General features: G+C 35.0%; 1 protein-coding gene across 7 annotated transcripts in view; it reads left to right on the top strand.

The window, feature by feature from the left end:
- LOC137621433 (IQ domain-containing protein E-like) overlaps window positions 1-12,727 on the top strand; it is a 104,547-nt gene that overhangs the window by 51,689 nt on the left and 40,131 nt on the right. For all 7 annotated transcript variants that reach the window (XR_011040231.1, XM_068351728.1, XM_068351730.1 and 4 more), the window contains 4 exons: window positions 1,196-1,347; window positions 2,327-3,069; window positions 5,259-5,423; window positions 10,052-10,498. Coding sequence is in view for 6 of the 7 variants with exons in the window: in XM_068351728.1 (XP_068207829.1) it covers window positions 1,196-1,347; window positions 2,327-3,069; window positions 5,259-5,423; window positions 10,052-10,498 (1,507 nt within the window). In the remaining variant the exon portion in view is untranslated. The remainder of the gene's footprint in view (window positions 1-1,195; window positions 1,348-2,326; window positions 3,070-5,258; window positions 5,424-10,051; window positions 10,499-12,727) is intronic.

Genomic DNA, 12,727 nt, shown 5'->3' with positions numbered 1-12,727 from the left:
TGTCACTCAAAATCTAAGCTCTTTCATTTTGGAAGTTTCTTAGTTTCTATTCTTTAATGTAGTTAAAGCAAGAGAGATCCTTTGTCAAGGGCATTGCATCTTCGTTATTTGAGATTCCCTTTTTACCGTTTCAGGGGGAAAGGTGGTCTCATATACTTTCCTGTGCACTTGATTACAGTAATTTATTCCTTTTTTACATCAGCCAGGTTGTCTTGAGCAAAGAAACTCCCCCTAGCTTTAAAACATGCATTCAACTAAACTTATTGACAAAAGAATGCCTGAGCTCTGATAGCTGAAACTTATTGCTTAAGTAGTCAGTACTGATATTTCTGTTGGGGCAAAATTTCTTTTATCAAGTTTGCTAATCATTTTAATTTGATGGAGAAGTTATTTTTGAAAAATTACCTCCGAAGGCTCATGCTGGAATACTAGGTTTACTTTTTCTTTTTACTATGTTGTTAATATCTTGGCTAAAACTATTTTCTTATGTAGAGGAACAAGTACATCGTAGGATCAGATTTGTTTAAATTTGACAAAGATAAGTCCTTGATTTAGAACTTGTATATGTAGTCTTGTTTTGTATTTATTTCATCGCTAGTTTTAGAATCTTATGTTAAAGTAACTTTAATAATTTTCTATTTAATCAGTTGCAGAGTTGTTTTTCTATTATTAAAATTAATAACTATTATTATTATTATTATTATGAAAATGTAATAGTTTTCATTTTAATCGTAGAAAGTGAATGTAACTTACTATAAAGAGGAACCTCAATTTCAGGACAAGCAGGGGAAAAAATGATTTTAGGATCAGCAATACTGTATATCTGTTTTTTTCTAATAAAAACACTTACAAAAACTGTGAATTGTGTACTGTACCTGAATGTCAATTTTCATAAAGCTACCATTCTGGTTTAAACTTATCTATTACTGTGTAACCAATTTAATTATTGATTTTTAAATATTAATCCAATTAATGAAATTTAAAAGCAATGGGAACTGGTCTGAACTTCCATATTTTGTCTAAGAACAATTTTATTAATGTCTTGTATAGAATACTGTAAATTGAATTAAGATACAGTATTTTAATTCTAAGGTTTACTGAACTTTTGCTAAAATAGTGAATTTAGTTTTTTGCTGATTCAGTATTACATTTCCATGTATAATTTGTCATGATAAGTTTAAATTTTCTTATGCAGTTCAGAGCTGGATTGCTTGCGTGGAGAAGTTCAAGCGCTACAACAGGAGGTTATTGCTCTTCACGACTCTCAACGTCGAAGAAACGAACACCCTACTCCTCCCCATACTCAGCGTTCTGCTCGAGGTGTCACAAGGCCCAATGCCGCCAGTGGTTAGTTTTTTTTTTTTTTTAATTTGTATTTCGATATCAATGATACAATTATTATTTCACTCGACGGTTTACAGCAATTTTGTTATGTAATATACTTCAAATAGTATACCAGAGTAGTAATTTCACAATTTACATGTTTGGCTGACTGATGCTATGTAATATGTAGGAATCACTCATTTATTTGCTCTTATTGCTGATACTACAAATTTACTTCAAAGGTTCTAGAGAATAGCTAAAGTTAGGTTTATTCTTTCCTTTTGCAAAGATGATTAGGACCTGTTAATTTCTTGGAGATATTTATTGAATCGTCCTAACTTGAGTACAGTACTGTAGTGTACAAATAACAGAATAAATTTTTTTTTCTGTTGTCAACAAGCTTGACTGGTACATGAAAAAATGTTGTAAAAAAGACAAGTAGCAATTTTTTAAGCGATTAACTGAAGTGGACCTTTTCTGTTTCATCTATTTTTCATTTTGTTACATCTGTTCATTAGGAATACTTTTATGTATTTTTATAGGCACATTTCTTAGCCCTAAATTATTTCATTTTGTATCATGAATGTTAAAGAATAAATGGATAAAACAATACACAAACCAAGAATTTTAAGAAATAGCAAACTTTGTTTTTCTGGTTCTGAGGGTTACGTTTACTTAATGTATAACCTCCTGATACATAAATATAATTTTGGAGGTATCTGGAGTGTTGAGAGAATGGGTTTGATCAGTATTTGATTTATTTCTGTCTGCCAATCCCTTTGAATGAATAAAGTCTAAAATTTCCATTGAACATCAAATTTTCTTTTACAGCACTTAGTCACATTTGAACTGATTTTCTTTACCCTTGTCTCCTTCATGAAAACTAAAAAAGAAGAAAGTACTGTATGTTATTTATTTATTTTTATGTTTATTTTTTGTTTATTATAGTATTTATAGTCACTTATGTTTTTATGTATATTAAGGATATGTTCATTATCATCAGCATCTAGGTCAGGTTCTAGTAGCGACACCACTCCTATCCGCCGCCCACGTCCTTCTAGTGCTCGCCCACCTTCATCTGGTTCTCGTCTTCAGCGCTCTCAAAAATCTTCAAGTGAACCTCGGGAAATTCCCCCTCCAAGTGGTTCACGAAGAACGCCTGTTCAGCAAAGTCCACGAAAGGGTGTGCCTGTTAGATCCTCTTCCAAGCCTCCATCTTCATCCTCATCATCCCCATCAAAAGCTTCCGTTTCTAATATGATGACATCTGGGAATAACGCAAGGCCCACTAGTAGCAACAATAGAAGAGTAACATCATCATCCTCAACCCCTAAGGCTAGTCCCTATGGTTCTCCAAAGCATAGTTCAGTTGGAAGAGCGACTTCTACTTCTTCGTCCTCGAAGACTCCTACTCCTAGTTCTTCCCCTAAGAAGACAGTAGCTTCCATGTCCCCTCAACACAGAGGATCGAGTTCATCATCACCCCAGCGTAAACCAGCAAGCTCTTCGTCTTCTGTTGGAAGAATTCCTACTTCTCGTTCTACCTCAAGAACACCCACCCCCTCAGTTGGATCCCCAGCCAAGAGTGCCACACCCAATCGATCACCCTCAAAAGTTCCTGTTGGTAGAAGTTCCGCAAGTCCTGCCACTAGTCCTCTGAAAAGAGCAAAAGTTCGAGAAGAAAGTGCTAGTCCTTCGAGAACCCCTAGGTCATCAAGACAGGGATCCATACAAGACTCCTCAGCAGTAAGTAATATTTTGTCATTTCTTTTTATTTTTGAAGTAGTAGTTAGATTCCTTTTGTGCTTGTAACTTTTCTCTCAAGTTTTATAGTAACACAAGAACTGGGAATGGGTTTCCTGTAACACCGTGGAGTGTTTGATCGTATACACCATCTTACAATGTGTAAAATGTTCTTAAAAGCAATGAAAATTGGTTTTCTCCAAAATATTTAAATCGTAAGATGGCTATTTTTCACTGCACCATGTTGAAGTGATTATGCTTTTTGAATAGGAACTGCGCAAATTATGTAACCAATTTTGGTGTATTGTTACAATGAGATGAAAAAAGATACTTGAGCTTTGATCATGGTAGTAATAATGATGGTTGTTCCAGTCTCATCATCAAGGTATTATGTTGTCAAAAAGATTTTCCATAAAGAGGATAGCTTATAGCTTAAGGAGGATACCCCCTAAATAGTAAGAGCAAATGACCAAAAGTAGTTTTCATAAGGCTATTATAAGATTATTCCTTTGGAATAAAGCATAGTATAAAGATGATAAAAAGGGGCTTATGAATAGGGGTTGAATATGACAATTAACTGATAGTATGTAAAAGCAAATTTTTAAAAGACTATGATATAGCTCTACCATTGCTGAGGTCTAAAGTAAGGATGATATCTGGGCATCAATCATGGAATTACCTGTTATACAATAACCTTTGTAAATTGAATGAAGAAAGAATATTAAAGTTAGCAAAAAAAGGAATAAGTATTTAGAAATACTGCCTAAGTTCATGGGACATGAGTTTTTCTTACTTAAATTTCCAGCCAAAATTAAGATTCATGTGGAAAATTTTCAAGTATTTACATGAGCCCCTTCAATTGCTTTTTTCAGTATGCATTATTATTTTTAAACCTATGTCCTATCTATAGAAATTTGTTCCTTCAAGTACAGAAACCCGAGTCCTTTTAATTTGGGAATATCTTCTGTGAATTCCCTAACATGGTAGTTAACAACAGGTGGTGTACGTGCGTGAGTAGCCCTGCCCACCCACCTGACTCTTCACTTTTGTCCTTGGCCGTGACGAGTACGGATGTACTGCTGTGACCTATCCAAAAGCTTTATTTCACTTTCTTTTTTTGCAGAAAGTTGATTTTTTTTTTTTCATACCTATACAAACCTAGATTCTTTAAAGTTAAATTTCCCACCTGAACCACCCCTCTCAGTCCTGAGCTAAAGGCCAGAAGTTTAGATTCCTTGACAGGAAGGTGGGTGCAGGGCTACTTGCCCAGATGCATAACCTGTCATTAACTACCTAGTTAACGAGTTCAACGGCTGAAGCCATTCCTTCTTTAAAAGGACTCAGGGTTTCTATATTTGAAATACAGTACATTGTTTTATTTACTACCCTGTTTTGATTTTTTCTTTTGCTGCTCATGTCATTGTAAGAATTTTTCTTTCTCTACCTGTGAGTCAATTTAGATATGCCTCATTTCATGTTGAATTTGTAATTTGGAAAGTTGTTTATCATGAGTGCAGGGAATTCATGTTTCATTTTGTTGAAAGAATTAGAGTTAAAGGCAACGAGATATAAAGTTCAAAGTTTAGGTCTAAAATTTTTTGTTACCAAATAGTATTGGGATACATGCCCAAATGTAAACCTCAGATTTCTATTTCTTTTCTTCTATAGAATCTTACCTACAGTATTTTCTATCAAGATAGGTTTATATACAGGTATTAGCCACCATTATACCTACCCAAATTATTTTTTTCAAGTTTTTAGCTGAATACGGGATAAATAATTCCATTTCCAACTGCTACCACTGTCTTATGCATGAAATTTTTTCACTCTGTATTTGCTTGCATTTCCTTATTACGAGTTAAGTAGTATTGAAAGAATATAGAATTAATTTGGATATATTCATAGTTACGCCTTTTGGTAAGTAAAAGATATTCTAGATGATATGCAAAACATTTCACTTTGTGCAGTTTTTTAAAAATATTGGCATGCTAAAGACAATAGTTTGAATCTTTTATGCTAAATTGTGTTACAGTATTTTACTTCCAGTAACACTTTTGTGTGTCAGTTTGCACAGTTGCAGTAGATAGTTTCCCGCATATTTTTATAGTAGAATAGGTAAATGGAAAATACGACTGTATTCCCTGGTTTGAAATCTGTTTGCTTTCTTAATCACTGATGCATATTTAACGCAGCTTGTTGCTGTTGGTTCACGACGCCCGGCTGCAGCAGCACCAGCAGCTGCTAGCCGCAGTGGTCATTTACTACTAGAACATAGCACATACCACCAGACTTCGATGCGCACCATTCATCCTCAGCATCATGCACATACATGTCATTCCCAAGCCAGTTCTAAGAAGGTAGTATTGTTGCAGTATTTAATGATAACATTAATTTTTTTTTTCCTGCTAATTTTTATGGAACCATATCAAGTTGCTCCTCTGCAACATGATAATTTAATTACTTATTTGATTATGTTTTTTCCTGGTTATTCTTTTAAACCATACTTTTAATAGATTGTCCCTTTTTACTTGATTTTAATATCTTGATATGAATTTAACTTCAAAAGTCCAATTGTATTTGTCTGAGACATCCTTATTGTTCTTATCCTTACAGTCTAAGCATGTTACTCTGAAATAAAAGTAAAAACTATGTGATGTATGCTGTTTCTTAAGGAAATTTAAAATGAATTTGGAAGAGGTAATTAATCCCCTTCAAAGGAAAGAACTTGACTTTTATAGATTATTTTTACCATTCAAATCATATATAATGAAATAGATCTTAACCCTTTTACCCCCAGGCTATTTGGAAATTTCCAACCCTTAACCCCCAGGGGGTTATTTTTTCCCCAGCACATTTTGCAGTATATTTATTTTAAATTGCTCTAAAAGCCTTAATTTTTATCATAGAGAGGTCAGGTTGGTCTCATTCTCTTGGAAAATGCCTGAATTTTCTCAAAAAATTATCAAAAATATGAAAAAAAAAAATTTTATAGCATTTTTTTGCAAGGACGTACCGGTACGTCCATGGGGGTAAAGGGATGGCTTTTGTGAAACGTACCAGTACGTCCTTTGGGGGTAAAAGGGTTAACTGATTTATGTTTATTTTGTCTTCATAATTAAAGTATTTATTTTGAAAACCATAAAGATTTCCGAAAAAAAAAGTTTGTTCGTACATGAATACAAACCTTTGTTCTTTAATAGGATTATGACCTTGCTAGTGGTGGCTGTATTATTATTATTATGTTTTACCAGCCAAGCCACAACCCTAGTGTGAAAAGCAGGATGCTTCAAGCCCAATGGCTCTAGCAGAGAAAAATTAGCTCAGTGAGGAAAAAAATAATGAAATAAACAAACTACTTGAGAAATGATGAATATGTAATATAGAATATTTTACGATCAGTAACAATGTTGAAATAGATCCGTCATAATGTATGTAAACTATGACGAGAAATATATGGCAGCCTGTTCAACATAAAGATATTCGCTGTAAGTTTGAACTTCTGAAGTTCCAACAATTCAATTGCATGAGGACAATTACATGAAAATAATGAAGTTGGTCTTCCTTGGGCATCGCTGGTGCTCCGTCAGCCAGAAAAGGTTTTGTTTACCACCAGGACTTCGAAGGCCGCCCCTAGGATGCCTTCCCGATCCCTGCTTCACCTGTGGAGCTGCTACAGGGAGTGGTACCTACTGGTGTTGACACAGTTGCTTTTGAAGAGTCCCCTATGGCCTCTTTTTCTATAGGAGCCATCATTAGTTTCCACAACCTTGACCCTGAAGAAGGCTGGAAAGAAGTGTGCACTCTTCCTCCTTTTCCTCTGCTGCCTCTTTGTTAGATTCTTCAAACATTATGACTTCTAAGAGGAAGAATATATCATCAAAGAATTCCAGGAAGACAGATCAACATGAGTTGTGTGAGACTTTGACGTATCTCTCTCCACTTATCCTGTGAACCAACCCAAACTGGAAAGATTTCTAGGTATACGGTATAGGAGTTTACATTCTTGATTTACCAGTGATCACTCATGTTCTGGACCAGCCACACACTATTGGAGAGAGTGAAGGGCTCAGCCCATCTTCCTCCTTTTCCTAGGCACACACTTTTCTTACCAGAGAGGGAGAGAGACGGTGCTGTACTGAGAACTGCCCCAGATAAGGAAGGTGTCATGGTATAGGGTACAGGAGCTGATGCTCCTGCTATTGGTGTTTGGTCTCGAACCGGACTGATTACACGCGTTTACGGTCAGAATTATAGGACGCCGCCTGCTCTGGAACCAACTATCTGTTTCTTTGCTTTTACAAGTAATAAGATATTCCCACACATGAGCATAATTGAAGTACAATCTTCGGTATTGTAATCAGTCACTGTGTGATCAATTGCCTTGTGATCGTTCTTTTCTTGACTCCTGATATGGGTTCTAGATATACTGTACAGTAAGAAGAGAACTAACTCCCTCAAACTTATAAAAAGAGGACCAAATATGGTACTGTACACATTTACATCTAAAGTGTCTAGTTTTATTTTGAATCTATGATTTCAGCTGAAATCTGCAATGGCCCACAATCTTTTCGTGAGCTCAGCGTAACATTCATCGTGACTAAGGTTCCAGTACTATATATGATGGTTCTGATTTCTTCACCAGCATGACTGGAGTCCTGACTGGTTTGTCCATTAAAATGCAAAACTGCCAATTAACAATACACTCTAGTTAAGTGATATTGTCTATTGATCCTACTAGTCATTCTAGAAAAAGTAAATTCCATTGAGCCAGCAAGGCCTTTGACCATAAGGTAATTTGCATATGCAGCATAAAATTTCTTTTTAACCATAGGCTGGAAATTAGAAAGGAGAAAAATTTGATTGGGATCTAAACTCAAGGACTGATAAACCTTACCAAGGAAGTTATTATTATGGTTAAAGAAATTTGAAAAAAACAGAATGGGAACTCTTATCATCCTCAAAGAAGGAGAAAAGTATTGATGGAACCAACCAATCTGGGGATTGTTAGGTTTCACAGAGATTATTAGATGTAGTGACCTATTAAGTATTGAGCGGCTATGTAAATTAGAGGTCTAATTATGAGGTCATTTCCAAAGAAGAGATATAATGACCCCCTTGCATGAGTGGGAAGTGATCATCCAGAGAAGAGTTGTGGACTGTTATATTTGATGAATTGCTTTTAGTAAAATCTTACAATTGGAAGTTAAAGTACCCAAATCATTATAAATATTCCAAATGTAGGCTTGAAGAAAAATGTGCATTCATATATTTACCAAGGCACTTCCCCCAATTTTGGGGGATAGCCGACATCAAACAAATGAAACAGAAAAGGGGACCTCTCCTCTCTACGTTCCTCCCAGCCTGACAAGGGACTCAACCGAGTTCGGCTGGTACTGCTAGGTGTGCCACAGCCCACCCTCCCCCAATATCCACGACAGATGAAGCTTCATAACGCTGAATCCCCTATTGCTGCTGCCTCCGCGGTCTTCCAAGGCACCGATTTATTTTTGGACTTCAAGATAAAGTAAATATGCTTAGACGCCTACAATTTTAATTAACAAAGAATTGGGATGCTTCTATCATCTAACTAAATAGAAGAGCTGGATGGAAGATTGGTTGGTTGGACTACATCAAATCATATCTGCAGCCATATTTTCAAGAATAGAATTGGTAGAGGAAGAATGGACAATGTGAGTTGAGTGGAGAAACAGAACACAGCAAAGGTAGAAGATGCTTGGAAGGTTGTATCATCATCAACAGCGAAGTTATTCACAGAATAAAAGAGTAGAAGAAAGAAAACAGCCCTAAGCACTTCCAAAGATGATAGATAAAAACCTAAGCATGAGTTTGCATAGGGAAGTTCAGCCATTAGGTGTCTTTGAATTAAGTTAATTCATGACAATTTTGTTATTTGTGTCCCAAATATTTTAAATTATTTATTTTCTTGATACAGTAGCTTTTATGACAACTGCTATATTGTACTAGTATTCTCAAGACATCATCTCATTTAAGACCCTACATATAATTTGATTGTGTTGTCATTCTCATGTTAAATGTTTCTACCAGTGTCCCTGAAATTACTTTCTGCATCATCTAAACATTGAAGGAACTCTAGTATGCATTATTTTTCAGTGCATGGAAAGGAGTGGACATGGTGAAAAAAATTTGCTATGCATGAGACTTCTTGTATTCCAGGTCATAGATACTCATTGTATATGCTCAGCATATTGTGTTAAGCTTTAAATCCCTTCTTATGATTGGCATATTTAAACTTGCTATCCAGTCTCTCTTGAGACTTAAAATTCCCAATATGCCATGTTATGAAGGACAGGATTGTTGCTTTATCTCTTCCACTCGCCCTGTATGGAATGTGGAAATAAATTTGCTTTGTGCTTGCTCTGGAAAATTTTCAGGTCTTTTAGAACATGTTTTAGTGTTTTTAGCAAAATCCATCATTGTACATGGTATAATCCACAATCTTCTGTTTGAACAACACTTATGAAAAATTATCCAATGTTAATGAGTTATTTGGCTTATTCCCAATTTGGTAGTTCACTCATAATACATACATCATACATATACCAAGGCACTTCCCCCAATTTTGGGGGGTAGCCGACATCAAACAAATGAAACAAAAAAGGTTCACTCATAATACCTGTAATAATTTTATGCCACCCAATTACCAATTTCAATTTAGAAAGGCCATTTATTGTTGTATCCTGTTTAAGGTATTTGCAAAGTGACGATTTGCAACATATGTTATTGGGAAAAAATTCAAAGTTTCTTTTTAAATTTTATGTATTAAGCAAACTTTGTGTTTATTGCAATAGATTTTACATGACATTCATATCCTTTTTAAACCAAAATCATGATTACTATATTGATTGGAGTTTGTCATGAATTGCTTCTAATAATTTTAATAGCAATAGATATTAATTTCAATGTATTCATAGAGTGATAATGATTTATTACCATTGATTTGTAGGAAGAAGATGAGAGAGTCTTGGCAGAAATTCTATTTCACCGGGAAACAGATAGTAGTGGTGAGGCTTCTGATCCTCCTCATTTAAAACGCCAGAGAACTGTAACTCTTAGTCAAGATGATGCTGTCTCTAGCCAGGAAGAGCAAGAGAGCGTAACTGCCCAGCCCAGTGCTACACTTCAAAGGCAAAACACTGTTACGCTTAGCAGCAAAACTGATGAGGAAGAAGCATCAATTGAGAGAGAGGATGTTGAAGTCTCTCTCCCAAATGAAGAAGAACAAAAAGCTGATTTGGTGGAAGAAGAACCGAAACCAGAATCGGAACCAGAACCGGAACCGGAACCGGAAAAACCAGCTTCATTGGTTGGTAGTGAAAAAGAAGACAAAAGTGAAAAGGAAATCCTAAAGAGTTCATCTGAGGAAGAAATTTCAAGTGACCACGACAAAGAGGTAGGAGATGATGTATGCATGCATGTTTGTGATGTTCTATTCAAAATTTTATGTAAGGTATTCACTTTAAAGCAGCCATAATAGTAAAAGCTGATTTATCTGCATTCCATTTTATGTTAAAATTATTATAAAAAATAATGTGGCTATTTATTTCAGGTTAAAAATATGCTCAAACACAATACACAGTTACTTTACAGAGGTTATACTTCATAGATTGAGGTACGAGACCAAACTTGAACCAAAACTTGCAGAAGTACTTTTCTTTATGGGTAATGGCACCTTGCCAAAAATTTAATGAATTCATTTGATGATTTTTTTTTTCCCCAACATTAAATCCAAATCTGGACCTATAGATGTAGTTTCAAGGATCATTCATAGGAATGCCGAGATCTTTAGAAAAATATAAAATGAGTTAAGAACATTCAAATAGATCTTCCATAAATAAACTATAAAAAAGGGACCTCCGTGTCTGTTGACTATTAAAGTGTGACTGGGGAAACCCTGTAGTTACACTCTGAAGTAAAAGTTAAAGAGGCAGGATAGCAAAATGGAAGAAAGAAAGTGGACAAGGAGGTGAAGTAGAGGGATATTCTGTAAAGCAAGTGCAGGTGTGGGTTGACGGAATGCTACAAAGATTCGTAAGAAATGCCTACAATGCATCGCTTCAGGTGATGTGGGGAAGACAAATAAAAATTTATCTTTTCTTCAGTTATTCTAAATAATTGTATATGGCATATTTTCAGTACTTCATTTCACAATTAATTTTCATGCATATTTAACATACCGTATATACTTGTGTAATGTTCGACTTTGTGTAATGTTCGACCCCCCTATTTTGCCTTCAAAATCATGAATTCATCATATACCTCATGTAATGTTCGAGTCTTGATTTTGGCAGTAGGCTAGAGGTTATGCCTCAATGGTCTTTTATTTCCAGCATACCATAATTACCAACAAAGTAGGGGTTATGCCTAAGTGCGACAAACAATTGTATAAAACAAATCGGAACAACAACTAAATACTAACATCTGTTTACAATAACAATTGAGTATTCAGCGTACATTTTCTAACGAACACTTTAGTTGCAAACAGCCGATTATCATCACCGCCTAATAGCTTTCAAAAACAAGCAAACACTACAAGTAGCAAGCAAAATTAGTTAATCGTTTTGCGTAACAAATTATCACTACCAGTAATTGCTGGTAATTACGGTAATTATAATTAACCGTTATGCTAATCTTTTTTTTTTTTCATCACAGTATATATGAATAAGAATTTACTCATAACCCATCAAGATGTCTACCAAGAAATATGAAAAATTTACTGCAAAATTCAAGCTTCAAGTTATTGCAGCCGCTGAAACGATAAATAACGTTCAAGCCGCAAAAATGTTTGGAGTTATCGAACGCTAGTCACCGAAACTAGCGTTCGAACTTGGAGAAAAAAAATGTGGATTCAATTAAGAAAATATTTTTGGGTTTATTATTAATATCAATTACCGTATATTTCCGCGTATAAGACGACCCTATATTAGAAAATTTAACCATTAAAAATGGGGGGTCGTCTTATACTACCGTTACAAAAATCACACCTTGAATTCTATGTCTGGTTTATCAGTAGGTTAGCCTAGGTTGAGGTGCAATAACCACTGACATACATGAAATGATTTACAATAATATATAAATGTATAATGAAAGTAATGAAACAATTTTTCCTGTTTATATTATTGGCATATCTACAAAAATGGCATAAATGATAAATTCGAGGAATAATTCCAACTTTTAACCATACGAGCACAGCTGAGAAAATGTAAACATCGAGTATTGGTTGCGTTGTTAGCAACTTTTTCTCTCGCTAACCTTTCAGTAATTTTAATGCTAGTATTAATTACGATAATAATAACATATAGGATATCATATTATTTAGTTATTTAAAAATTATTATTTTTTCATTAACCATATCACGTTATAACATACGCAACCCGACTGTTTGCTAGCTTCATACCTGCTGCGTTATGGTAAAGTCATTACTCGTAGCGGAAAAAACTATTTATGATGGTTTAGGAAATATAATCCATGCTAATATGCGTGGTGTTAAATGAACATGGTTAGTACTGTATATATAGGCCTAGCCTATGTTTGCCTACCGGTAGGTAGCCTTATATACGTGTAAGCATAGCCTACGATTACCTACCTGTAGGTAGCATAGCAAGGGTAATGTTTGCGTAGG

Source organism: Palaemon carinicauda, chromosome 28 (assembly GCF_036898095.1).
Source record: "Palaemon carinicauda isolate YSFRI2023 chromosome 28, ASM3689809v2, whole genome shotgun sequence".
In the NCBI taxonomy this organism is placed as follows: Eukaryota; Metazoa; Arthropoda; class Malacostraca; order Decapoda; family Palaemonidae; genus Palaemon; species Palaemon carinicauda.
The sequence above is the reverse complement of the archived record's forward strand: the minus strand, read 5'-3'. Positions and strand labels throughout refer to the sequence as shown.